Source organism: Myotis nattereri (genome assembly GCF_964212035.1).
Source record: "Myotis nattereri genome assembly, chromosome: 18".
NCBI lineage: Eukaryota > Metazoa > Chordata > Mammalia > Chiroptera > Vespertilionidae > Myotis > Myotis nattereri.
In genome coordinates this window covers 1,698,061-1,725,408 of record NC_138093.1, presented here as the reverse complement: position 1 = coordinate 1,725,408, position 27,348 = coordinate 1,698,061, and the positions used below count along the sequence as shown (strand labels likewise).

General features: G+C 43.8%; 1 protein-coding gene across 4 annotated transcripts in view; it reads left to right on the top strand.

Annotated features, from left to right (window-relative positions):
* The window catches only part of DPYD (dihydropyrimidine dehydrogenase), a 349,138-nt gene that overhangs the window by 43,012 nt on the left and 278,778 nt on the right, over positions 1–27,348 (top strand). For all 4 annotated transcript variants that reach the window (XR_013997127.1, XM_081111986.1, XM_081111987.1 and 1 more), the window contains exon 3: positions 12,413–12,495. Coding sequence is in view for 3 of the 4 variants with exons in the window: in XM_081111986.1 (XP_080968112.1) it covers positions 12,413–12,495 (83 nt within the window). In the remaining variant the exon portion in view is untranslated. The remainder of the gene's footprint in view (positions 1–12,412; positions 12,496–27,348) is intronic.

Below are 27,348 nucleotides of genomic sequence, written 5' to 3'. Positions count from 1 at the left end.
TATAGGAATATCGGAAAAGTGCTTCTTAGTTTTGAATATATTTTCACATACGTAATCTCCTTTAGTTTTCCCTCCCGACAGCACGTTGAAGGGGGGGGACCATTCCTTTACCATCTTCGTCAATGTCTTCCTTTTGGGAGGGAATAGCTGCGGATGGAGAGGGTGAGAGCAGCAGTTCAGCTGTGGAACTGGGGCTTCAGCCCGAGTTCCTGTCTCCGCATCTCCTGTTTCTTCTACTACATTATATCCCCTTTCACTCCGACTCCCATGATTCTCCTAGACAGGCCAGATTGTAAGCTGGCCGCCATTAGCGAAATGACATTAGCTAAATATGATTACGTCTTAATGTTCCCTGAAAGGATTAGGCTGGTTAAGACATACTAAAGGGAAAAGCAATTATCTATTGAAATATGAATCTCTTGTTTAGAACTGGAAATCGTCTATTGGTATTAGAATGATCATCTGGAATTTCAAAAACCTGAATCTTGTCATTATTTCTTCCTTGACTTGGAAAGAACTTCAGTGGGGCTAGTTTTGAGGCATTTTTCAGGGGCCAGAATGAAAATACAACATTTCACTGAATGGACTCATTCATTCTTTTTTAAAAATATATTATTGATTTCAGAGGGGAGTGGAGGGGGGGAGAGAGAGATAGAAACATCAATGATGAGAGTCATTGATCGGCTGCCTCCTGCACGCCCCACACTGGGGGCTGATCCTGCAACTCGGGCCTGTGTCCTGACAGGGAGTTGAACCCTGACTTCCTTGGTTCATAGGTCAACACTCAACCAATGAGCCACGCTGGCTGGGCAGACTCATTCAATCTTTAGAGGAACTTCAACCTTAGGAATTTCTAACTACATGAGAAGTAAAGGCACTAACATTATCTTTTTTTCGATTTTTCTCACTGCCTAAATAAAACCATTAAACTAATCAATATTCAGTCATCTTAGACTTGTATTAGTATAACTTGGAGTGTGCTATTTTATTTAAATGTCTCCCATTTTAAAAATGTGAATTTATAATTGCCTCCATGGTGATAATTCCCTGTGGGTCCTTCAGAATATAATGTGCTGCAAATTTGAAATGATCATTAATGCATGATTAATATGTGGCTCTGATTCTCCCACTGGACGGGGGTGTGCTTGCCTAATATCAATTACCTTGTTGTATTGAAAATGTATTTTTTTTTAAAAAAGAAGAGTTTTTTGGTTTTGGTTTTTAAGCCTTGGTATCCCCAGTAGTATCTGGTACCTATTAGATCAGCGGTTCTCAACCTGTGGGTCACGACCCCTTTGGCGGTCAAGCAACCCTTTCACAGGGGTCGCCTAAGACCATCCTGCATATCAGATATTTACATTACAATTCATAACAGTAGCAACATTACAGCTAGGAAGTAGCAACAAAAATAATTTTATGGTCGGGTCACAACATGAGGAACTGTATTTAAAGGGCCAGAAGGTTGAGAACCACTGTATTAGATGGATTCTCAATACCTCTTGAATGAATGGATGAGTGAATGAATGAATGGCTTTCATTTCTAGCTTGGCACAGGGTTGACTTTCACATCATACTTTTATTAGTAATTTGAACTGACACATCGTTATCAAACACCAGGACATAGTGGACTGTTGGGCCCCTTGCTTCTCGAGGCCGGGGCAGCTGGTTCTGTTTGTAACCTGCGTTGCCATGTGATCTAGGTCCAGTGCAGTCATCCTTCCGGAGAGACACGGCCATGGTGCGTCTCCGGGGATCCGGTGGCCCCGGAAATGAGATACGGCGTATTGCAGATACAGGGCGTCTCGAAAAAATGTATGCACACTTTAAGAGCTGATTCCTGTTACATTGTGAAAATGGAATGTAGTTTAATAAATACTGCCTTTATCATTATTCAAAGTGTGTGTACATTTTGGGGGGATGCTGTATATATATGCATGTGTATTTTTAAAATATTAATTTTTTAAGAGAAAGGGATCATGATTTTCCTTGTATTCTTGTAGGGATCTTGTGGTCAAAACATTAAAAAATCTTCTTTTTCTATAAATACTGTATTTATCTTACTTTATTATTCCTAAGAATCACCAGGAAAACATGAAAATTGCACATTTTCTACCTCGCTCCATAAAATCGTACCCGTCAGGACGAGGGGGAAGTTCATGGACAGGCTTCCTCTCCTTCCACCACTTTCTGCAGACCTATTTGTTCCGTCTGCCGAGTGATTCCCACTCGTTATTTCATGTAATTCTGCTGACAACCCAAGGTTTCACGTAGAGTAAGCCCCGTTAAGTAACCTGCGTAAGGACCCCTGGCCGGTCGGCATCACACCGAGCTCTGAGGCCAGAGCCAATTCCACTACCTTAGCCGTTTGTTTTCCTTCATCTGAAACATGTTGACTCATCTTGAAGACATGTTCAGACGTAACGAACTCCCAGACACCTCTGCTCCAGAATTAACCCCTCTCTTCTCACCTGATTGCAGTCAGCGTGGGGTCTTGTCTTCCTCACCTTGATGTCCCTGGTTATGTGCTTAGTATGATGCCAAGCACAGAGTAGACTTTTAAGATTTTTTTTTTTTTCTGAATTGAGATTTAATCGATTGACCTGAGGTTTTACTATTAAATAATTTAGCGACTTCGGTTCTAGTGGCTGTGCCATTAACTCTCTGTGACTTGGATGATGGAACTGATTTTTATCATTTATTAAAATGGGTTTTCTGATTCTAAAATTCTAATTAGTGTATAAAGCTTAGATCCAATCTGTGTAGTTCTAGTTACTGTGATGATTTCATAGAGAAATGCAGTCCTATGAAAATGAAGTCGTAGGGGAGTCATGATTTCTCTCGTTTAATAATGTAAGCGGCTCACATTTCCGCTGCTTTCCCGCTCCGTGCAGCCCGTGAGTCTGTCGCCGTGTGGTTGAATCCGTTATTCTGTGGTGTCTGATCTTATTTACATTTCCCAGCGTCCAGAGGTCTCCTAATGGGTTACTTAGTTTCAGGTTGCTGTTGGTACTCCCCTCATTTGTTTTATTATTCTTTCATACAGTCCTTAACACAGACGAGAGATAAAACACTATCAAATCTATCACAGCTGAAACTCTAGACCTTCCCTCAACCCCCGGGCCTTCATTTGGCAGCAGGCCACCCAAACCCGTCCTTTTTGATGCGTACTTTCTCGTTTCTGCTTTAATTGCTGCCAAAATCGGAGCCCTTAGGGATTTAATTGCTCATTATATTTGTCACGGTGGTGTCACAGGCCCAAAGAAAGACTGTTGCATGCAAAATATTTATGGGCATTAATTTGGCTTAAACATGTGCATATTGGATTCCTTGTTTCTGTCCAGCACATCTGGAGAGAACGGAGACAGAATTCTGCAAGGACTCACGCCCCACGTTACTAGGAAGTGGTTCTCTCTCCAGCCTGGTGTTTACATTTAATGATCAGCCCAGCCGGTGTGTGTCAGTGGTTAGGTGTCGACCTATGAACCAGGAGGTCACGGTTCGATTCCCGGTCAGGACACATGCCCGGGTTGCGGGCTCGATCCCCAGTGTGGGGCGTGCAGGAGGCAGGGGATCCATGATTCTCTCTCATCATTGATGTTTCTATCTCCCTCTCCCTCTCCCTTCCTCTCTGAACTCAATAAAAAAATATATTTTTTAAAAAATAAATGCATAAATAAGCTTAATGAGCCACACCTAGAAGAGGACCTGTTCAGAGCGTGATCATGTTCACTTTATTCACCTTCCTCTTCGAAGCGGCCTCAGGGCGATCGGAGACTGGCTTCAGATCCCTGCTCGGTCCCTTCCTTCCAGATGAGCTCGGGCAAGTCCTCGCCATCCCCCTGTGCCCGTGTCCTCATTTAGAGGTAAGGATATCTGTGCTTCATGCACATTCAGTGCGGGAGGCTCCTAGGAGCATGTCTCCTACAGGGTAAGCCCTCGGGGGCTGGTTCCCTGCAGTTCATCCTGTGCCCACACCCGGGGACATGGGCCACTGTCGCTAATGCGGATCTCCAGTTCCTCCTAGTTGAGGAGGGATGGCTCCCGTTGTTGCAGCGAATGGAATATCTGGTCCACATGAAATGTAGTATCTTCCATGCTCTTCTGTTTTTCCGTGTGCCCCGGCTGGCTTGCTCCGCGATGTCCAGGCTCAGAGGCCTGCTTCTCGCCCCAGGGTTGATTACTAATCACGATCTTTTCTCGCGCTTGCTGATGTGAGTCGTTCGTTCATTCTCTCTGTCCCTCCTTCCCCTTCTTCAGCCTCTGCCTTTCCCTTCTTTTCTATGAAATGCACGCACCGACTTGCCTCTGCAATTATCCTAATCAAAGGACATTATGAGCTGCTTGAAAAGTAGAAAGTGCGCGTCATCACCGTGGACAGGTAATGTTTTTAGACGTGTTCGGTAGTTTTTTATATTCTGGAAAATAAATCTCCTGTGTCCTACTTATGCCTGAAATTATCTTCTGGGATCGTCCTACGCTAACATAGAGAATCCCCTACAATGAATAGTATCTTTCAGTATTTGTTACTTAGAAATGAGCTTGTCATTTCTCTCAGATGCATACTCTCTGAGGAACCGATTGAGAACAGACTGATAGGAGGACGTGTAGTTATCCCAAATGTTATGGACGTGCTATTGGTAGTGGACGGGACAGCGAGTCCGTTTGCCTCTCACCCAGTGGCTCGGATACCTAATGTTACTAACGGATGAGCAGATGAAGATGTTAGTTGTTTGGGATGTTTACCTCATATGGTAAAAGACTAACATTTTTCTCAATTTTTCTCAATGCGCTTATGTTAGTTGATTTATTTCAACCCCTGTACCTCTGCCTTGATACCGTCATATGCTGGTATTGTTCTAGAAAAATGTATTTTTTTAAAAATCTTGGATTTGATTTCCATGTCAGGACACAGAAGTAGTTCTGGTCATGGTGACAGTTGGACCTTTCAAATGCTTACAGCGCTTCCCTCCTTCCTTCACTGTTTTGTTGGGAACAGGAGACTCTGCAGATGCCCGCGTGTCACACGGGGAGCGCTCTGTCCCTTCCTATCAGACAACCTAACACTCACCAGGTTGCCATTGCACTTCATGGCAAGATGAGTGCCTTTAACCACTTCCAGATAAAGTCACTACTAACGTTGAGGCTTCTGATCATGAAAACGAAGACATACCCCCAGGCACTCTGGAACCCTGCCAGCCGAGTCTGAGGACTTTGGCCTCAGATCCTGGAGCCGGGGTGAGCTCCGTGGGCTTCCTCAGGCTTCTTTGTCCAACTTTTCTCTCCCTTTTGCCTCAAGAGAATGTGCTTATCTCCTATCTCTGTGGCTGGATGTCCCACGTAGATCCCGGGAAAGGATCTGGGGGTTATCCAAGGCGTCCCTTGAGATAAACTCTAACCGTGCAGGTGTGGGACATTCAAGTAGTTGCTAGCGGAGAGGCTGCTCTACGCAGGCAGGACCAAGTGGCAGGCCTGGGACCAGAGGGACCAGAAGCTTTAATTTAAATTTTAAGCGTACGCAAAATAATTCAATGAACTGCCAGAGGAATTACACCACATGACACATATGCAGTTGCAAATCACACAGCTTTTTTATTACTCACACAAATTCCTGAGCTGTGGGTACAAGCTTAGTTAGGGATCCTTGTGGTGCTGTCCTCTGGGGTCCGGCAGCTGGGCTGGGCTGGTCCCGGCTGCAGGGGGCCGGCGTTCCTCACCCGAGAGCTCAGTCGCATCTCAATCCGGTGTTACCGTTTTTCTGTCATTTGGCAGAGAGGAGTGTGGAGCGGCATCGCTTGCCGGACTGGCAAAAGGACGTGCCTTTGCGGCTCTCTCCACAGACGAGCATCGTTAGCTGGCCAGGGTCCATATTTAAAGCTTGTTCATACCTGTAGCAGCTCAGGTGGCTCTCAGTGATTTACGTCAATGTGCTTACGTTAATCTCAAACAAGGCGAGGGGCTAAGGAGAGTAGTCACTCAAGCAAGCGTTTATCTTGACAAGTCACTGTTAGTTTAAATCCTTATCTCTGGGGTACACATGCTTCAAGGCTGTGGGGAATGTGTCTTTAATATTACACTTTAAGTTTTAAGGAACGTTAACTCAAACATTTTAAAACTTCTCTAACATTCTTTAAGCATTTTTAAATATTTCTGTATTTTACTACAACACTGGAAGAACCAGATAGTCAAGTAGTCTTCCAGCCCACTGTTTTATGCTAGGGATGGGCTTTCAAGAACTTGAACTCAACAATGTTATTTGTTTTATTGACTCTGAGATGAAACATACCTGCCCAGAAGGACCCCTTGTGGTTCGTGGGGCCCAAATTCATAACCAGAATCTGGCAGTCACTCTTTGCATCCTTGGATGCAGGATGCATTGCAGGGAAAAGCCAGACAGAGCTGCCAGCCCCCTGCTCTGTGCTCCTGCCAGCTGAGGCCGCCTTTTAAGGGAGTTCCTGGAATCCTATTTCAACCAATGGGCTGGGATCTGCCCCATCCAATGAGAGCTGCAGAGCTATAGCCTCATTTGCATCTTTACTAACCAAGAGGAGCAGCTCCATAGCAACCGATCAGAATGCACAATATCCACCAATCAGGACAGTGCTTTTGGGACCAATCAGACTGCAAATTTGGATTCCTCATTTGCATAGAAATGGACCAATCAGGGACCAGGGCAGGAACTTTATATAAGCGGGCCACCCTTTTTTCTCAGAGGAGTGCAATTTCAGTTGGTTGGCTAACTGTTCATCTGAAAAAAGTTTCTCTTTTTTCTGCACCCCATACTGGGGTCTCATGTTGGCACTGGATTGGTGGCAGTGAGCTTTTGTTGACAGATTCTTCTTTTATGTCTTTTATGAACTCGTCCCTCTGCAGCTGTAGACGCCAAGAAAAAGTTTAAATTACAGTGCAGGTGGCTAGAGGAGGAAGGTGATGAGGGATTTCAGGGCCAAAAGAAAAACAGATAAACCAAAAATTGTGTGGTTCATTCTTTACGCTCTCAATCCACTGCATAGAAAAGGAGGCAGATGCACACAAAAAAAGTGTGTGTGTATGTGTGTGTGGTAACATCTGGAACCTTTGAGATCCTGAAAGCATTTAAAAAGTATAAACCCGAGGGCGTAAAATGTCTTCAAAAATTGTTTTTCAAAGTTGTCTACACATGGATTTTATGGTAATAGGACCTTTACCCCAAACAGCTGATCAGACGAGCATTCATTTTTTGGAAAGATTTATAACTTTAAGAAATATTGTTTTTTGAATGTTTTATTACATTTTATTATATAGTTTTTCCCAAGGGACTTCAGACGTGACCTTGGAATGACAAGAGGCTTTGTGGACTCCATCAGTGTTTGCTTCTGATTCTGGGCTGCTGTGTCCGATGCCTTAAGTATTTGTTATCTGTGACTTTCTTTTGCTACGGGCATGATTGCTCTAGTCTAGGGAGTAACTTTAAATGGCTAAATTGAGATCTTAAAATTCTCTCTTAATTACAATAGTGTAATTATCAGGCCATTCCACTGGTGTTAACGTTTATATCTCACATTTATAATAGCATTGTGGGTCTTAAAGACAGTGTTCTAACTCAAAACAATTGTTTTTAAATAAAGAGATTCAGATATATAGTGTTATGTGGTTTTGTTAATCCCTGATAAATGTAGCATTTCTAAGGTTTTCTTAAAAGCCAACCATACAAAACAAGAATATCTTGTCAAGGGGCAGATTTATTTCTATTAAATGAATCCATCCAGCTAAGATTTTACACACACACACACACACACACACACACACACACACACACTGTGTATGTATCCAGAATTGGAGCTTTATTAAAAATATGCCCATAGCAATTAAATAGAACTATCTATTCCCTCATCTGATTTATAAACCATCTGTGAGGAAGCATCAAATTAAAGATAGGTGTTGTTTTCCAAGTGGAAAGCCATAAAGGCTATGCAGCCTTCCACTTTAAGATTTAAATGTGATATTACTGGGCCAAATGGCTGATCATACTCATTTGTGGAATATAAAGAACATTATGAACTGATGAACAAAAATAGATACAGAGGCAAAGAAGCATTGAACAGACTGTCAAACTACAGTGGGAAGGCAGGGGAGGGTTGGTGGGGGGCGGGGGTAAGAGATCAATGGAAGGACTTGTATGCATGCATATAAGCCTAACCAATGGATGCAAGACACTGGGAGGGGTGGGTGGTGAGGGCATGTGCCAGGAGGGGGGGGATAGGGGAGCCCAGGGGAGGTCAATGGGGAAAAAAAGGAGACATATGTACTACTATTTGTAATACTTCAAACAATAAAACAAAATTTAAAAGAAGAGATTTAAATGAGAGACAGAAGAGATGCGTGTGAATTGCTGGGGTTGGGCTTATGGCAAACCTCCTCTGGGCTTATGGCAGAGACAGGAAGTGTAATCTGATCTCAGAGAAATTACACATTGTTTTCCATTAATGGCTAAATTTGGGGAATGAAAAGAATGAGATTTAGAATCAGAAACTCTGAATTTGAGTACTGTCTCTACCATAGATAGTATCATATCCTTTGAATACATTTAATGAAAACAATTTGAATTCAATGGAAAATTAGTTGGAATGAATAATCCCAGTCAATGAATATTTTTATATGACTTTTTTAAGCCGTTGATTCATTTTTAGCCCAAATAATTTAGTTAATCATCTTTGCATTTAGAGTTGCCTAAATGTCATTCTTTAAAACGAGTCACTATATATAAAGAAAGTTCATAATTTTAATTAATAAAGTGTCAAAGCTTAATCAGGGTTAGACTTCATTACAGAACTGGATCTTTGGTACAGAATTTTAATAAATAATAAAGTGTTATTTCATTAGTATTGGCTGGGAGCTAACATTTATTAAGTCTTTGATACTTTGAACTTCTTATATGCATTCTTTCATTTTAACTACAATGACATGTGATTGCATTATGATTTCTTAACCAGAACACAAACGGTCATCTGAAAACATTTTACTGCCGCATAACGACAGGACAAAGCAAACAGATCTTAAGCATCTAGTTCCCTGCATTTTTACTCAGTGAATTAAAGGGTATCCTGAAGACCCTCTCATGCCTCCTGTAGCCATCATCTACCAATTTCCATCATCTTGATTAGTTTTGCCTATTTTTTAATAACAGCTTTATTGAGGTATAATTCATATTTCATAAAGTTCACTCTTTTAAAAGCGTCTAATTCAGTTTTTTTCAGTATGTTCACAGACTTGTGCATGGATCATCGCTAATTCCAGAACACTCTCATCTCTCTAAAACGTAACCACGTGAACCTGTGGCCACCACTCATCTCCTTTTGATCTCCGAGGACTTGCCTATACTGTACATTTCACAGAAATGCAGTCATACGGTGTGGCCTTTTGTCGCTGGCTTTTCACTTGACATAGCGTTTTCAAGTCTCATCCATGTAGCATGGATCAGAGCTTCCCTTTTTATGGCTGAATAATATTTCATTGTATCGTTATATCACTTCTGTATATTCATTTATTATTTGATTGACTTTTGGATTTTTTCTGCGTTTTTACTTTTATGAATAATCCTGTTATGAACATTGGTGCACAAATGTTTATGCAGGTATATGTTGCTCTAAAACAGGAAATATGAGTTCTTCAAATTTGCACTTTTGTTTTTTAAGAATATTTCGACTATTCTGGGTCCCTTGTAATTTCATGTGAGTGTTAAGATCCATCTTGTCAAAATTTATCAAAATAAAACATCGAAATCCCGGGATTTTGACAGGAATTGCTTTTATATCTTCAGATTGATTTAGGAAGTGGTAAGATTTTTACAATATCATGTCTTCTAATCCATGAACATGGGATATCTTCCCACTTATTTTCGTCTTTTAAAAATTTTATGTGATGTTGTATTCTTTTGAGTGCACAAATCGTAGGCTTCTTTTGCTAAATGTATTTGGAAGTATTTTACTCTTTTCTTATGCTCATAAATGGAATTGCTTTCTTATTTTCACTTTTGCATGGTTCACTGTAGCTGCCTACTTTTGAGCTTCATATAAATGGAATAAGTTTGCTCTGCACCGCTTTCTGTGCTCAACACCATGGCTGTGAGGTGCATCCATGTAACTGCACGTAGCCACAGCTTGCCTGTTCTCACTGCCATGAAGTTTTCCACTGCATTAACGCGTCATTCTTTATACCTTCCACCTGGAGGTGCATGCGACGTGTGTCCAGTTTGGGGCTACTTTGACTAGTGGCCCCATCACCATTCTTGTTCCAGGTGGACACGTTGCACACTCGTTCTGAGGGTTTTCCTGGGTGGGAGCGTTTTGCTTTCGAAAGGGCTGCTAATTAGCTTTTACAAAGTGGTCGTAACAACTGACAGTTCCAGAGCAGTGTGTTAGTTGCTTTTTATACTAAAACTAGAGGCCCCGGTGCATGAAATTCATGCACGGGTAGGGTCCCTAGGCCTGGCCATTGACCAGGGCCGAGCGGGGCCTTCCAGCTGCCGGCAGGGGCCTCCCTTCATTCCATGCCACCCCCTGGTGGTCAGCGCACGTCATAGAGAGTGATAGAACTCCAGGTCTCCCAGTCACACTCCAGCAGGGACACTCTGCACATTAGCCTTTTATATATACAGATAAGAGCCCACTTTGTGCAACCTGTCGTTTTCGTTTTCATCCTTCCCAAAGTGCGTAGCGGCATCTCCTTGTTTAAATTGGCATCTTCCTCATGACTGATGTTGTTGAGCATGTTTGCTTGGCTTTTTAGTGGAATATGTGGATATTCCCTCTACATAGTACTCATAGAGTCTTTTGCTCACGTCCCATTGAATTATTGCCTTTTTCATATTTATTTATAGGACTTTTAACTTATTATGGGTATAGGTAATTTAAATAGTGTGATATTGGCACAAGTGTAGGAAATCGAGCAGTCGGCCAGTAGGGACCCTGGAAACAGACCCATATGTGCCGTGACTTACTTTATGGAAAAAGATGATTCTGAATTACAGTGGGGGAAATGTTGGGTTTTTTTTTTCAATAAATAGTAATGATTGAATTGATTACCAATAGGTGTGATTTCCTAACTCACACCATATACAGAGAAGCCATTTCCAGATGGATTGCACATCCAAATGTGAAATGTAAAATAATAAAGATTGGTGAAAAAGTATAAGAAAACATATTCATAACTTTGAGGAAGTCAAAGCTTTCACACAGAGGCCACAGAGCGCACTGAGCATACAGTGAGGCAGTAAAAAATAGGGCCTCATTAAACCCAAGAAATTCCCTTCGTGAAAAGACACTGCGAAAAAAGTGAAAAGGTAAAACAAAGGCCACAAGAGGCTAGTTCTAATTTATGTAAAAAGGAACTGTTATTCAGAATTTAAATTATTTTGGCTACATTATGGTAATTTTCAAGATTTTTATTATAAAAGTATATATAAGTATGTGTTAGAAAGAATATTTGCCTTAATTTGGCTGAGTTTAAAAATCAAGGTAAAAATAGAAGTACATATATACCCATAGATTTTAAAGAAGTTGATTCTTAGATATTGGGAATTATTAATATAAAGTCTGTAATTTTCTAAAATCCAGCATCTTGTGTACAATTTGAGAATACAAAGAACACATTAATGTTTAAAATTTGATTATTTAGTTTTGCTGTTAAATTTACTAAAACACTAAATTCTATGATTAAGTCCAACTACATTCTACATAGAGTCTAAAATGCCAAAACTCATATGGATACATTTTTGTCAGTCTAAAATGGAATCCCATAATGTTTTTAAAACTTACTAGGGTCATGTAAGATTAAGTTTTAAATGAAAAAAATAGTTAAAATTGTAGCAAAATTTTAAAATTTTAGAAAATTTAACCCAGGAATGCTACGAACCTGATATAATGTCACTTAATGATAAGAAATGTACATGTGTGTATGTATACAATTGTAAACATTTTATATATGCAATTGCTATTAAAGATTTATACAATTTCAGTTCCAAAATGTTGGAGCCTTTATTATATTAGATCTGGGCTGTATCTTTTCATCGTAGTAAGTTCTAACTCATTTAGAACTAAATATTTATCATAACTTTATTGACATTCTCTTTTGAATTTAAATGGCTTTTACATGCCTGAGATGAATTCAGAGAACTGGTTTTTACTCACTTCTTCTACGTTCCCAATTTTGGAAAATTGGTCAAAAGACTTCTGTCACAGCTGTATCCTGAGACGTTTTTATTTGGTTACTGTGGAATTCACACTGTCAATTTTAATGAATCCTGCCCCGTTCCAGGGGTATGCGTCGCCTTCAGGAGTCCATCATCAATATAATCAATTCCGTTTTTCCTGATTGCACAGATGTAATTTTTACCTCCGGATGCCGGAGGATTGATGCATTTTTTAATATGTTGCAGGATTGCGAGAAGCTGGAGAATAATTTCGATGACATCAAGCACACGACGCTGGGCGAGCGAGGCGCTCTCCGAGAGGCAATGAGGTAAGGCTGGGTCACCATGGCAACAGTCACAGATGTGGTAAAGAAAAAGTCATTCTTCATTATTGGGGGAACAAATGAGTTCATTGCCACCATTCAGCTCCGTTCTCTAAGGTATTAATTTGTCAGTGAGAGACTTCCCTGGGGGCTGTACTTTGGTTTTGAAGCTGCATAAATGTTAAGCCTCAGTGCACAGTAAAAAATGTAAATGTTTAATTTGTTACTTAAAATGCTTAAGGGGTGTCTTGTTTTATATTTATACTAAACTGTGTGATTGAATGGAAATTTTGTTCATCTAAATTCTGCCTGTTTGTAACAAAGTAAACAGTACAATGGTGGGTGAACTGAGCAGGATTTCCTCCTAATTAATATTTAATTAAAAAGGAGGTACTTAAAATTTTATATTGCATTAGATGATATCATGGTATTTTAAAACAGATTGACATTTTCACACTATCATAGAGCACATGGGTTAACTTTTTTTTTTTTTCCCGGAGACAGTGGTCTTTAATGAGCCCGCTGGTGGTTTTTCCACATTTGCACATTACGATTTGTGAATATTTCTTTGCATTTCTTCCCTCACTTGATGCCTTTTATTTTTTTTTTTAGCAAATAGTATTTAGATCCATCTGGTCAGGGTCAAGGAAGGCTTTTTACTCGACATTAAAAAAAGGGTGAGGTATATAAAACTCATCGTCCATCACATGATACTAACGTACAAGTTGTGAGTTGAACCTCCGCGTGCTATCACCGCCAAGGGCATTGCACAGAAATGGCCTGTTTCCCTGTGTTTAGCCTGTGAAACAAACATGGGTTTTTAAAATGTATCTCCTTCTATCAATGCTCATTTTCTTTTTAGGATCTTAAATCAAAGCTAAACAGCATTTAAAAGCGGAGGAAGGAGAAACCCAGGAGGCAGTGTGGGTGCTGTTCTGTTATTGCAAGTGCACGGCTACCATATACTCCAGTTTACAGGCTGATTGCCAGGCACGGTTACCAGGCAAGCAGCAGGGGAAAGTAATTAAATTTAATAGAAGCTGCCCTCATTTTGAAGCCACTTCTATTTAAAACCACAGGGGGAGGTAATTAAATTTAATGGAAACAGTAGCTTCTACACAAAGATACATGGTACTTCTGCATAGATGATTATGATGTCACAAAAAGAGGAATAATCTATTGCTAGTTCGGAGAAATTACCAGCTGGAGCAAAGGAGCCTGTTTTATTGTTTAACGTCTTGTTGCTAAAAAAAAAAAAAAAAAAAAACCCAAGAAACAACAACACAAAAAACCAGAGCGGAAAAATAAAACGGAGGACACAGTGGAGGGGGTGTGTCTACATAGGATGCGATCCGCCTCAGAAAGTTCAAGTTGTTGAACATCGTAGTAAACTAACCGTCAGGGGTAAGAATATTGTGTTCAGTCTCGAGGCAGATCTTAGCATGGGCTGCCGTGTCTCACTGCGGCCCGCACCCTCGCCCTGGAGCAGCACGCGGGTGTCTGCGGGCCGGGCACAGCCGTGTGCGCAGACGGCGCGGGCACACCGACAGCCATGCAGGGCGCGGCAGCTCGTCTCTGCGCGTGGCTGCTACTGAGTAGACGGGGCGGGAAGACAAAAGGGGAGAGAGCTCAGGCCACGCGCAGGAGGAACCGCAGGGGGAGCGAGGGCGGGGGGCGCGGGGGGCGAGGAAAGCCCCGGTTAGCACGGGAAGGACGTCTCCTCGAGGGCAGCAGCCGGTTGACTTCGGGGAGAACCGTGTCTGAGGGGATGGTTCCGTTCTGCCCAACGGGCGTGGCTGCGTTACAGGAAACGCCCGGACGCTCTGCTCGGGAGAAAGGAGCGCGGAGCTGAGGAGGGAAAGCAGTGGTGCCCGCTCCGAGGGCCGCGATGCTCTGAGATGGGGCCGTCGGGGGTCTCAGTGCCGCTTAGTCACACGCTGGGCCGGACTCCGTTTACACAGGCTGCACACACTGCGCACGCACACACACACTGCACACACACACACTGCACACACACACTGCACACACACACACTGCACACACACACACTGCGCACACACACTGCACACACACTGCACACACACACTGCACACACACACTGCACACGCACACACACACTGCACACACACGCACACACTGCACACGCACACACTGCACACACACACACTGCACACACACGCACACACTGCACACGCACACACTGCACACACACACACTGCACACACACTGCACACACACACTGCACACACACACACTGCACACACACACTGCACACACACTGCACACACACACTACACACACACACACACTACACACACACACTGCACACACACACTACACACACACACTGCACACACACACACTGCACACACACACACACTGCACACACACACACACACTGCACACACACGCACGCACACACACACGTTATCGGTAATGTTGAGATTCGCAAAGCACAGTTAAATAATTGAATGACTAAAGGCAGTGAACAGTGGCCCGGCTGATACAGCTCAGGGGTTGAGCGTCGACCTAGGAACCAGGAGGTCAGGGTTCGATTCCCTGGTCTGGGCACAGGCATGGCTTGCGGGCTCCATGTCCGGTGGGGGGCGTGCAGGAGGCAGCCGGTCCACGATTCTCTCTCCTCATGGATGTTTCTCTCTCTCTCCCTCTCCCTTCCTCTCTGAAACCAATAAAAACATACGAAAATAAATAAAAAATAAAAGCGGTGAGCAGCGTGGCGTGCGGGGCCTGGCCCTGCCTTTGGCGCCGGGCTTGCCGCAGCACAGGCAGCAGGGCCTCCTTCCGGCCGTGTGAGGGGCCTGTCGGCAGCGGTGCGAGGCCGCGGGCTGACAGGCTCGGAGGAGAGTGTGAGAGGCAGGAATCCATTCTTACCTGGGAAGGGTGGTCGCCTCACACGGAGGGTGATGTCTGGGCCCCACCAGGCTGTGGAGAGATGAGCGCTTCGGGGAGGGGATGGCAGAGGCGGGGGTGGGGGCAGGGGGAGGGCAGGGCAGAGGCGGGGGCAGGTGCAGGGGGAGGGCAGGGCAGAGGCGGGGGCAGGTGCAGGGGGAGGGCAGGGCAGAGGCGGGCAGGTGCAGGGGGAGGGCAGGGCAGAGGCGGGGGCAGGTGCAGGGGGAGGGCAGGGCAGAGGCGGGGGCAGGTGCAGGGGGAGGGCAGGGCAGAGGCGGGGGCAGGTGCAGGGGGAGGGCAGGGCAGAGGCGGGGGCAGGTGCAGGGGGAGGGCAGGGCAGAGGCGGGGGCAGGTGCAGGGGGAGGGCAGGGCAGAGGCGGGGGCAGGTGCAGGGGGAGGGCAGGGCAGTGGCCGCGGGGGGTGGGGGGAGTGCAGGTGCATGTAGAGTCTAGGACAGTGATGGTGTCAGAGGTGACATGCGAACTCATTTTTTTGGTTGATTTTTCTTTGTTAATTGGCATTTAAATATATAAAATAAATATTAAAAATATAAATCTTTGTTTTACTATGGTTGCAAAGATCAAAAAATGTCTATATGTGGCGCAGCACCAGAGTTAAGTTAGGGTTTTCCAAAATGCTGACACGCCGAGCTCAAAGGGTTCGTCCTCCCTGGCCTAGGACGTACCTGGCCTGAGGTGAAGCAAAACCTGTCAGGCTTTTTCTCATCATTTCCCCTCAGCACTCACAGGCTGTTTCCCCGTCAGTGACGTCTGTCCCTGTTTGGGGAGGATCCCTGGGTGGAGGCGGAGCAGGAGGAGGTTGGCAGGGCTAATGGGAGCCGCTCGGGGTCTCCGATTGCGGGGGGCAGGGGCACAGGCGTGAGGAATTCCCCGAAGCCTCAGTGGGCCCAGGAGGCGGCCGGACAGGTGTTTACCGTGTCCCGGAGGCCGGCGACCTAGCGTCTGCTGTGTGCCGAGGGCGAAGGTAAGTTGTTTCCGGGAGTCCTGGGTGTGGGGGACGGACTCTGCAAGAAACGAGGAAGGTCACGGGCAGCTCCGTAGAGGCCGGGGGGAGGAGAGCCAGCGCAGGGCCGGTGCCGCGTCCGCTCACTGCATGCACGTCCCGGGCTCTGAAGTAGACCCGCGAAGGGCATACGGTGCCCTTGGCCTTCCTGTAGCATCAGCGCGTAGCAGGTGCTGAGTTACTGACAAAGGCGCACAGGGCGGTGGGCACCAGGAGGGCTCCAGTTCGTATGGAAACAGGCGTGAGGGTGTGATGGTTACAGGAGCGTCACTAACTCCCAAAGAACGTTGCAGGGCACTGTAACCCTACTTCTGCCCGCCTCTGTATGCCTTGCAAGCACCCCCACTCTCAGAAAGCGAGGCGTCAACGGTGGGTTTATTGCACCGTCATGACGTGGACGCCGGATTCACAGTGACGGCGGCACAGGGAGGCGGCGAAGGGCCTGCTGTTCTCAGGGGACGATTTCTGTCTCGAAGCTCAGGAGAGCTAACAACAGAGGTCCTAGGAATTCATCAGAGGACTCAGCCAGGCGGCCACGTTCTAGAAATCTAGACACAGTCGGAGAATCACGAGGTTGTCTGTGTCTTACCCGCAACCAGTGGGCGTTTGTTGTCATGGGTCCTACGAAGACCCCCTGAAGCTATAATTATATCATAAAGTGCCCACACCTTCCAGGACACGTGGAATTACTCGGTAAATGGTGTAAGAGGCAGTAGTTTTGCTGTTTGGAAGAAATGACTTCATAGTCTCGCCTCGAGAAGACTAAAGGAAATTCATGTCTGTGAAGAGCCCAAGTCCAATAGGTTGTGGGAGGGACTGTCTTTCTGAGGTTTGATGAGGAAAGAGATGATAAGCTAAAAAGTTGTTGAAGGAATCACTGAGCTTTGGCTGTATTGAAAAAGTTTATGTATCACAAAACTAACAGCATCAGTGCCTTGTGTTGCGTGCGTATAACTTGTTCAGAAAGATTAGCTCGTTGGGTAATTGGCAGAGTATGTTGAAGCAAGCCTGGAAAGCATTCAGCTCTAACAGCAAAAGTTATGTGAAGGAGGTGAAACAGCAGCCCTGGGTTTTGGTCGTGGCTGTTACTGCAGGTCTGCGGGAGGGGAGGTAAGATTGAGGGCCCTTCCCACGTTCCAGAAGGCCAGGAGGCCTGGAAGTCGCTGCTGCGTTGAAGCAGAGATGGTACCAATGTGCACTCAGAGCCTGAAAACACGCGCTTTCAGCAGTAATTGCACCTCCTGAAATATATGATGCAGCAGGCCTGTTCCTCAGACGTCAGCATATGATGGTGAACAAATTGAGTAGTGGTCTGCTGTTTAAGAAAAAAAAATAAGGACATGAATATTTTATATATGTAATATTCCATAGTATATATATGTAATCTAGAGGCCCGATGCTCAAAATTCATGCAAGGGCCTTGGCCCCGGCCCCCGCCCACCACCGCTGCGGCTGGGAGCCTCTGCCACCTCTGCCTCGGCCCCTGCCTGCTGCGGCTTTGTCTGGAAGGACATCCGGAAGGATGTCCGGTCTAAGTAGCATATTACACTTTTATTGTTATAGATGTGTGTATATATGTGTGTGTGTGTTTGTGTGTGTGTGTGCGCGCGCGCGCGTGCGCGTAATGGAAAGTTGTAGCATTATTCACTCTATCTGGATATTTAAATGATCTCTAACATGATCTTGAAGTGACATAAGAATCCTCGTGTTACAATGTTCAGTGGAAAATACCACGAAAAAAATTTACATTGGACTATGATGTCCACTGAATATAAGAAAAGTAGAGGAAAGGTAGGAATAAACCAGAACACAATAGGCATGACATCTGGGTGATGGGCTTACAGGTGCTTTCTCATGGGTTTTCTATCCCGGGAGCATTTTATGAATGATTAGAAAATCAATGAAGTAAGAGGTGGAAACAATGGGAAGAAATGACATGAGTGGTAGGTAAGTGGTAAAAACCAGGATGAGACTCCAACTGTGACTTTAGCTCAATCTGTTTTTAATCTTACTTTTTTTTGTAATATAGGCTTACTTTTCTTGGTAATATAGGCGTAAAAGGACCTATATGGAGAATAGGGATAACTTAGGAGGGAATGTGTTGTGATTGATGAGATATTAATAAGTGAAGATACGAAGTTTTAAAATTTTTGTATACATTTTTCTTATTTAATCGTGTATAGTGCTTATTTTATTTTTTTTAAATGGGTTTTTATTGGCTTTTAGAGAGCGAGGAAAGGAGAGGGGGAAAGAGCATCGATGTGAGAGAAACAGATCAGCTGCCTCCTGCACGCCCCCTACTGGGGGTCCAGCCTGCATCCCAGGCCTGTGCCCTGACCCACCCGGCGACCTTTTGGTGCTTGAGATGGTGCCCAACCAGCTGAGGCCCGCCGGGGGCTGGCGTGCGATGGTAAAGAGTGTACATGTGTCCCACGGCATGGGTTGGACTGGGAATCCCCAGTGTAGTCTGACAATGCAGAGTGGCACAGGAATGTTTCTTGTCTGAGCTCATGGTAGTTCCACGGCCGTGTGGAAATATTGTCAGGATTTATGAAAACGATGAGATAGGAAAAAAGATTTCTCAGGGCAGAAAAAGAATGCATCATCTCTAGCTTCAGTCTCCGACTACAGTATAATACGGTGGATTTAGAGGTAACATTCTCGACTTCTTTTCATCACCCTTTCTCCTTATCTCCGCCAACTCAGCCCTGCGACTGTGCCAAAGTGATCTGATTTCCGCATTATGACATTTTGCACCTGTCTGAGCTCTAGGAATACATTCTGCACATCGAGGGGGAAAGGGGACCGTTTTTTAACATCGCGTCTCTCCCCTTTTCAGTTCTAGGGGCAAGTAGTGGGCCATGCATCATAGAGTGACGAAGTGGGCAGGTATTTGAACTAAATAGCTTGAGAGAAAGGGAGTTTCAAATTCTGAAAAACAAAGGCACTTAGAGAATATAGCTCATTAAGGAGAAATATAAACATGCTAGGCAAAGCTTTTTGACAATAATAATATCCAAAAATATAGGTTGGTTAGATTTACGGACATACCTCTCTGGGGAGGATATAAATGACCTTTTTGGAGGGCAAACACTGCCGTTAGGGTTCCTGTGTTATGTGCAGAGCCAAGCCTGTTCCGTAAGAGCCGTAGATTTAGACGATGAGTAAGTACAGCATCCAACTACCAGGACATAATGTCTCCTCTGTCCTGGGCTTGGCTTTGTCACGTGTTAGGGATTCAGCCACTAGATGGCGATATTGGGTTGCAGTTTCTTTTCCTGGCTATTTTTTCCTGGTGTATGTAATAGTCATTCTACCTGCGCCATTAATACAGAGTTAAAATTTAAAGTATATCTATTTAAACTTGGACATCGTTTTAAGAGATGCAACACATTCTAAAATAGGAACTCAAAAGTTTGCAATCGCTTTAATATATGAGTTTCTGCACTTCAGACTCGTCGATTTGAGAGGCGGAAGGAGTATAGTTATCTAACATTTTATTGAAAGACTGAGGCCTTGACAGTGATTCAAAGACATTTAAATTGTTTTAGTTTTCCCTTCTAGATGCATTAGTTTAAAAAGTGACATCTTTAATTTCTCTCCTCTGTTAACATGCAATGATACTTGGACTGTGTAGCATCTGACCTAAGGGCTGTGTGACTGCTGGTGACCCGGCATTGCTTTCGCTGTTCATTGTGTTAGTTCGATCAGGCTTGCACCTTTTGCTAAGCATTGTGGTTAAACTATGGACGCTGATATTTCTTAAACTGGAACTTCACACAACCTGGACTAAATCTCTATGAGTAATTGTGTCCATCTGGTTAAGACTTGAAGATAAGACCATTATTATTATCCCATTCAATCTTATTCCTGTGGACAACTTTGTGTGTGCGCATATATCATTTGTGTGTTTGTATATGTACAGGTGTTTCTCTATCCCTGTCATCTCTCTCTCTCTCTCTCTCTCTCTCTCTCTCTCTAGCTCTAGCTCAATACCCCCCTTCTAGTCAAGGAAATCTTGCAGATGACAATATCGGAATTTGGAGATCCCGTTGCTTTTCAGAATATCCATTAGGATTATAAAGATTTATGTACAAGAAGGTTCAATGACATTGTTTCACAATAGTGGAAAAGTAGGTGTAGGAAAGGTGAAGGCAACCTAAGTATTTCTGACTCCTGAATTAAATACGTAGTCTAAATAAGGCCATGAGAACATTTGAAGTGACATTGAAGGAAGGTATATGAAAAATCAATGAACCCAGAAAGTATTCACAAAGTGCTTCTCATGAAATCAGCAGGTTGTCTCATGGTATGGAAAGTAAATACATATTTTTAAAATTCAGAATATGTTATGTAATCATAACGATGGTTATAGGTGATTTAATATTTGCAACATGTGTTTGTTTTCAAACATAAACATAAGTTACCTTTACCGTTGCAAGTGCCCGTGTGTGTCTGTATGTGTTTTTTAACGGCACGAGCAGCTCGCCCTGTGAGATTGGGTTTAGAAGCCATGTGTTCGCTTCCTATTCCAGTCGATGCCATGAGCAATCATAATGATAGTTCCCCAAGTTTTCTTCCCTCTGAGGGTCAGCAGGAGTCTCCTGGCTGCACCGCCCCCACCAGCAGGTTCCTCTTCTCCTCCGCTCAGAGAGCCCCTCGTTCCTCTCCGCTCTGTCCTGGAGCAGCACTCAGGCCCTGGGTTCGGTCCCTGCCTCCCGCCACACGCGCAGGGCAGCCAGCGGAACACCCTAAGCGCCTGTGCGTCTAAAGGCCAAAGCAGGCCGCTTCTTCTAGAGAACGGTGTTGCAGCTACTCTCATCAACACCCCGAGGAGGCAGCCTAGAAAACACAGCTTGGTCATTGGGAAAAGGATTCCTCGCATCACCATCGGCGCCATTTATTTTACTTGAATAGATCTGTTATGGTGTTAACTTTATGTAATTTGTGTAATGTGAGCATATATGTGCAGAGACATTTTACACACGTGTGCACACACACGTACACACTGACACAGTGATCTGGGTCACCTGTTTGCCATGTACGTTAGGGATGTTCCTTTCCTTTTCCTCAGGGGAGAGTGAGAGCAAGATTTGACATTGAGTTTCAGATGGCCCAAGGGAAAGTAACGTTTTCACCATTTATAGGGGGATGGGGGTAAGTCTCAGATTAATTCCTACCTAATGTCCGACAAAATCAAATATATGCTCAGCACTAGGACTTCTGGGTTATTGATGGATTTGGGTAGCAGCTGGCATATGTGACTTTGGAACTCTGTTAATTTACAATCTTTTTCTCTACTTTGAACTTTGACTTCGAACTTGACTATGAGAGGTATTGCTTACATACTTAGCAATGATAAGTTTTGTGCAACAACACAGGTGAAGTCAGGCATAGTCAAATTTCGTTATATATTTGTAAAATGCATAATTACATTCAGTATGCTAAGCATTGGCTTTTTCAACCGGGTGCCTACTATGCACCAGAAAAAATGTTTATTTAAAAACAGAAGAAAAAAATCAAATGAGTAACTGCCGCTTTCTGACCACTTAATACATTGAGAATGACAAAACCAGGAAAGAAGACGTGTGCTGTTGGCATCGAGGGTGCTTCTACTTAAAACAGCAACGTTGGCAGCGACAGAAATGGCATTGAGCCAAGGTAAACAAATGTACTTTTCCTTTAATAGCAAAAGATGTGCATCAAAGACTAGGAAGTCGGGGACGCAGCTCTTGTCTTACTCCCAAAGCAAAATGCAGCGCCCGGGCCTGCTCCAGAATGCTTGTCACTGTAGATGCAGGCTGTGAATGCACAGCTAATAGCTAAAATTATTTAGGAGATAAAAATTGGTACTGTGAGGATTAGCTTTAATTTTAAGTATCCATAATTGAAGTGCCACATTATGATTTTAATGTTATGATAATCTTGTTAACAAGCTGTTGTGTATATACTATCATATTTTAATGTAGTTGCGAAGCTTAAGTAAATCATAAAGTAAATTGCTTTTGGAATCAGGCTTTTACAAGTGGAAAATTAGTGGTTTACATGTTTTGAATACGTATTTTGTAATTATAGTTGGCATTTTCTACAAGTTAAGAAGAATAATAGATGAGGTTTATAGATAATGCACTATTGTGTATAAGGACTTTGGCATTTTTTTGTGTTGCTCGTTGTGATTTGGGCTTATTTCCCATATTCTGTGTGATAACAGGTGATTGTACTTTCTTCTGTAAGAGTCTTCTCTTCTGGGTGATATACATACGTGGTTTAGATATCCCTTATTTCCCATAGATTAGCGTATTACATGTAACAGCGAGTTGATACACTGTCTAGCCCAGTATTCATATAGGTGATTAGCATGCAAATACATTTCATCCATTGGGAGTGTTGATTTTATTTTTGGGAAAATGTGCCCATACGGCTGGTAAAGGTAGCTAGGAAGTTAGGTTTATTTCCCCTGAACTGGGTGCTTCGGTTGACAAAGTGCAGTGATGTGACGGCCTAGAGCAGAAGCCAGCCAGCACTTGAGCGAAATGTCCAGACAGGAGCTGTTTCAGCTCCCTGGGTCGGAAGGCCTCTGCTGCAGTTGCTCGGTTGTGCTGACGTAATAATGCACCCTCCAGACAATACGTGAGCTAATCGCGGAGCAGTGTTAGTGAGGCTATGTCCTAATAAAGTTTTACTTAGATAAACAGATGGCCTGGTGGGTTAAGACATATTTGTCCTTCCCTAACTGGTTTAGCTCAGTGGATAGAGCGTCGGCCTGCGGACTGAAGGGTCCCAGGTTTGATTCCGATCAAGGGCATGTACCTCGGTTGCGGGCACATCTCCAGTAGGAGGTGTGCAGGAAGCAGCCGATCGAAGTTTCTAACCCTCTATCCCTCTCTCTTCCTCTCTGTAAAAAACAATAAAATATATTTTTAAAAAAGGACATATTTGTCCTAAATCAAAATATGTTTCAAGAGTTTTTGGTACATATAGTATGAGTGTGTGATTGTCTCCAATAGATCAACACTTAAAAATACTATAGAGCTCTTCCAACTTTATTAGTAAACATTTAGACGTCTTGTCTCCTAACTTCTGAGCTGCTCCATGACTTTGAATAAGTTTCATTTCCTAGGTCACTCACTCCGCTACACAGGGATGGGCCATGAAATTACCAGCTAATTGCGAAATCACCAGTATGCTGCCAACAGAAGAGATGAGCATCTTTTTGAGGAAACTATTTTATTTTTGTTAATCCCCACTCGAGGATATTTTTTCATTGATTTTTAGAGAGAGTACGAGGGAGGTGGGGAGAGATACATTGATGTGAGAAAGACACATCAATTGCTTGCCTCCCGCATATGCTGTGACCAGGGCCGGGGATCAAACCTGCAACCCAGGTACATGTCCTTGACCAGAATTGAACCCTGAAACCTTTCAGTCTGTGGGCCGAGGCTCTATCCACTGAGCCAAACTGGCCAGGGCTATCAGTTATTTTCATAAATGAACTGATGTAAGAGGCCTGGTGCATGAATTCGTGCACCAGTGGGGTCCTTCGGCCAGGCCTATAGGATTGGACTGAAACTGGCTCTCTGACATCTCCTGAGGGTCCTGGATTGTGAGAGGGCACAGGCTAGGCCAGGGGACCCCATTGGTGCATGATCAGGCCCAGGGAAGGACGTGGGAGGTTGGCCAGCCTGGGAGGGACCGCGGGAGAGCTCCAGGGCATGTCCAGCCCGTCTTGCTCAGTCCCAGTTGGCCGGACCCCAGCAGCAAGCTAACCTACCAGTTGGCGTGCCTGCCCCCTGGTGGTCAGTGCACATCATAGTGAGCAGTTGAGCTACCTTAGCATATCATTAGCATATTACACTTTGATTGGTTGAATAGCTGACTGGATGACCAGACACTTAGCATATTAGGCTTTTATTATATTGGATGAAGAGTCATGATATCCATTAAAGTCCCTACAAGATACCTGACATTGATTGGAAAATATTGATTGTGATGTGTTCTGTGGGCCATTATTTTAACTCCACTGTAAAGTTTTGTACCCATGGAACTATATAAGAATTGCTTTCATTTAAAAAAAAATTTGAAATTCAGTATTTATTTTATGAATCTTTGAATAATGAATACATATTTTTTCTCTAGTCCACAAAGAAGTTTTTTAGGATTAACTGAGATACCATATGGGATGGTCTGTGCTCTTTCTAAAAGTGCTCGTAGCTCAGTCTTCCTAATGTCTCCCAAGAAACCTACGACATTTAGTCTAATTTGGCACATTTCCTAACTTTTAGCCCGACAGAGTGCTCCCATTTTAAGAGCCATTACTTTGGCTGGTAGATAAGAGGATGTAATAGTCGTCATTTTATTTGGAGATCTTCCATAACATCAACTCCCATCAGGCTTTAGTGAAAATGGGTGTTCGTCACCGGACCACAGAGGTCATTTTGTAGTGGATATCTGGGCTGTGTTTACAAACCAATTATCTTGCCAGGATCTTCCGCTATCTTTCAGGAGAGTTTAGAGTAATTTTTTTTTTTTGAAGATGGGGAAGAAAAATGATTTACAATAAGGTTAAATTACTTACTGGTATCATATTTGTCATCGTCATATTTTTCCTTCATATTTCATTTCTTCCTTCCCTCCTTTGGATGTTGTATCTAATTTCACATTCTGTGAGGGCATACCGCTCGAGACATTTCTCACCCAGAGGTAAGAATTGGGTTGAAATTTAAACAGTTTGGATGAAAAAGCTGTTTGGGGAATCAGATTTTTTTCTTTTTAATAGTGAAACAAGGAGAAGATTTTTTTTTCGCTGTAGAGAAAAATTATTAGTTTTGACACATAATTATACTTTAATTATCACACGTGAATAAACTGCATTACATAATTTAAGAAGCACTGTGGAACCCAGCGGTCACCAACCTTTCGGACCTCACAGGCCACCAGCCGGCGGCTGCGGGTGTATCCGGCGTGAGGCAGTCACACTCATTCGTTGACGGCTGCGCATCATCCTTGAGTTGGGTCATTCCACTAAAAGGAAAGTGTGTTATTAGGTATTAATACAAGACTTGTCTTGCAGTTTATTTTTATTCAGGATTATTCCACTCATCTGAAATTTTTGGAGAATCTTTTTTTTTCCCCCCCAGTAGTCCCATCGAAATATCTGCCCGTTTTTAAGGATCATGAGAAATGATTTTGCTACACACATTTCTGTAGATGGCTTAGCCATTGTAGAGAGAGATCTTGACTATATCAAGACCTGGCCTGGACCCTGGTCGGAGCGCCCGCAGGAGGCAACCAAAGATGTGTTTCTCTCACATTTATACTATTCTCTCTTTCCCTCCCTCTTGCACTCTCCCTAGGAATCAATGGAAAAATATCCTCAGGTGAGGATTAACAAAATAAAACTAAAATACTGATCTAGGATACAACTTACTGAATTGTAGTAATGAAGTCATATTTTATATGCAAGTCTCAAATCTCATCTGTGACATCGTAGAGGGTTTGATTAAGAAAGAGGCCTTTGTTGCTACAATTAAACTATTATTTAGGGTAATGCTTGTATTTGTGAACCCATGGAATTTATATCTGAAAGGGTAGTGCTAGGATAAGTGATGCAGTATGAGATCATTGAAACACAGAGGCATCGAACATGCATGGAGAAAGCTATTCCTAGACATGGTTCATTCCTTCAAATATTTATTAAGTTCTTAAATATGCAGAGTTAGAAGTAGGCACTGGAGATACAATTAAGAGCACATTTTCATGAGTTTTACCCGCTTGGTCTAATGGGAGAGGGGGTGGGCATTTATCAAAGAAGCACACACATGTCTATACAGTTACTTATAACGAAGGTGATTCTCCAGGGGAGAGGGAGTGTTGCTAAGTGATGGGATGCTCCGACAAGGCGGAGGTCCTTGAGCTGAGATCTGAAGGGAGGCTGGGAGGCTGGAGGCTGGAGGCTGGAGGTGGAGAGGAGGGCGACACACCAGTGACAGGCCATTGGGGTGCACAGACTTTTGAACATAGGATGCATGAAAGGAACCTCAGCCACCCCGACCTCCATGCTCCCACTCATTTACCTGTAGTTCAAGAGAAGTTAGCCCTGGCCAAAATGTGGGCTATTCTCAACTCCTTTGAGATCAGAGCACGTTTGAAAATATTGACTCCCTTTAAAGATTCATCCAGATTCAACACAATCCCCATCGATAGCTCAACAGATTATTTTGTGGATATCGACAAATTGATTCTAAAGTGCATATGGAGAGGGAAAGACCCAGAATCTCCCGTATGATATTGAAAGAGAAAAACGCAGAGAACTGACTTTACCCGCATTCTATACAGCAGAGGTTCTCAAACTTTTTAAGCAGGGGCCAGTTCACTGTCCCTCAGACATTCCACACATGCGCACTGCGGGCCCGGGACGAGTCGGCTGCTAAGCAGGACAGGCAGCGGCGGCAAAAACACCCGGCGGGCCGGGTAAATGTTTTCGGCGGGCCGCATGTGGCCGCGAGCCGTAGTTTGAGGACCCCTGCTATACAGCATACTCTGTCATCAGGATGGTAGTAGAGGTGTTGTTTGTGATGGTGAAGGTGTTGGTGGTGGCCGTGGTGCTGATGGTGAAGTTGTTGTTGTTGTTGGTGATGGTGGTGGAACTGATATTGGTGATAGTGGAGTTGTGGTGGTGGTGGAGATGGTGTTGGTAGTGGTGGTGTTGGTGGTAGGGTTCTTGGTTGCAGTGGTGGTGGTAGAAGTGGTGTTGGTGATAGTGGAGTTGGTGGTGGTGGTGGAGGTGTTGTTTATGGTGGTGGAGTTGGTGTTGTTTGTGGTGGTGGGATTGGTGTTGGTGGTAGTGGAGGTATTGTTGGTAGTGTTGGTGGTGGTGGAGGTGGTATTGGTGGTAGTCAGGTGGTATTGGTAGTAATGGAGTTGGTG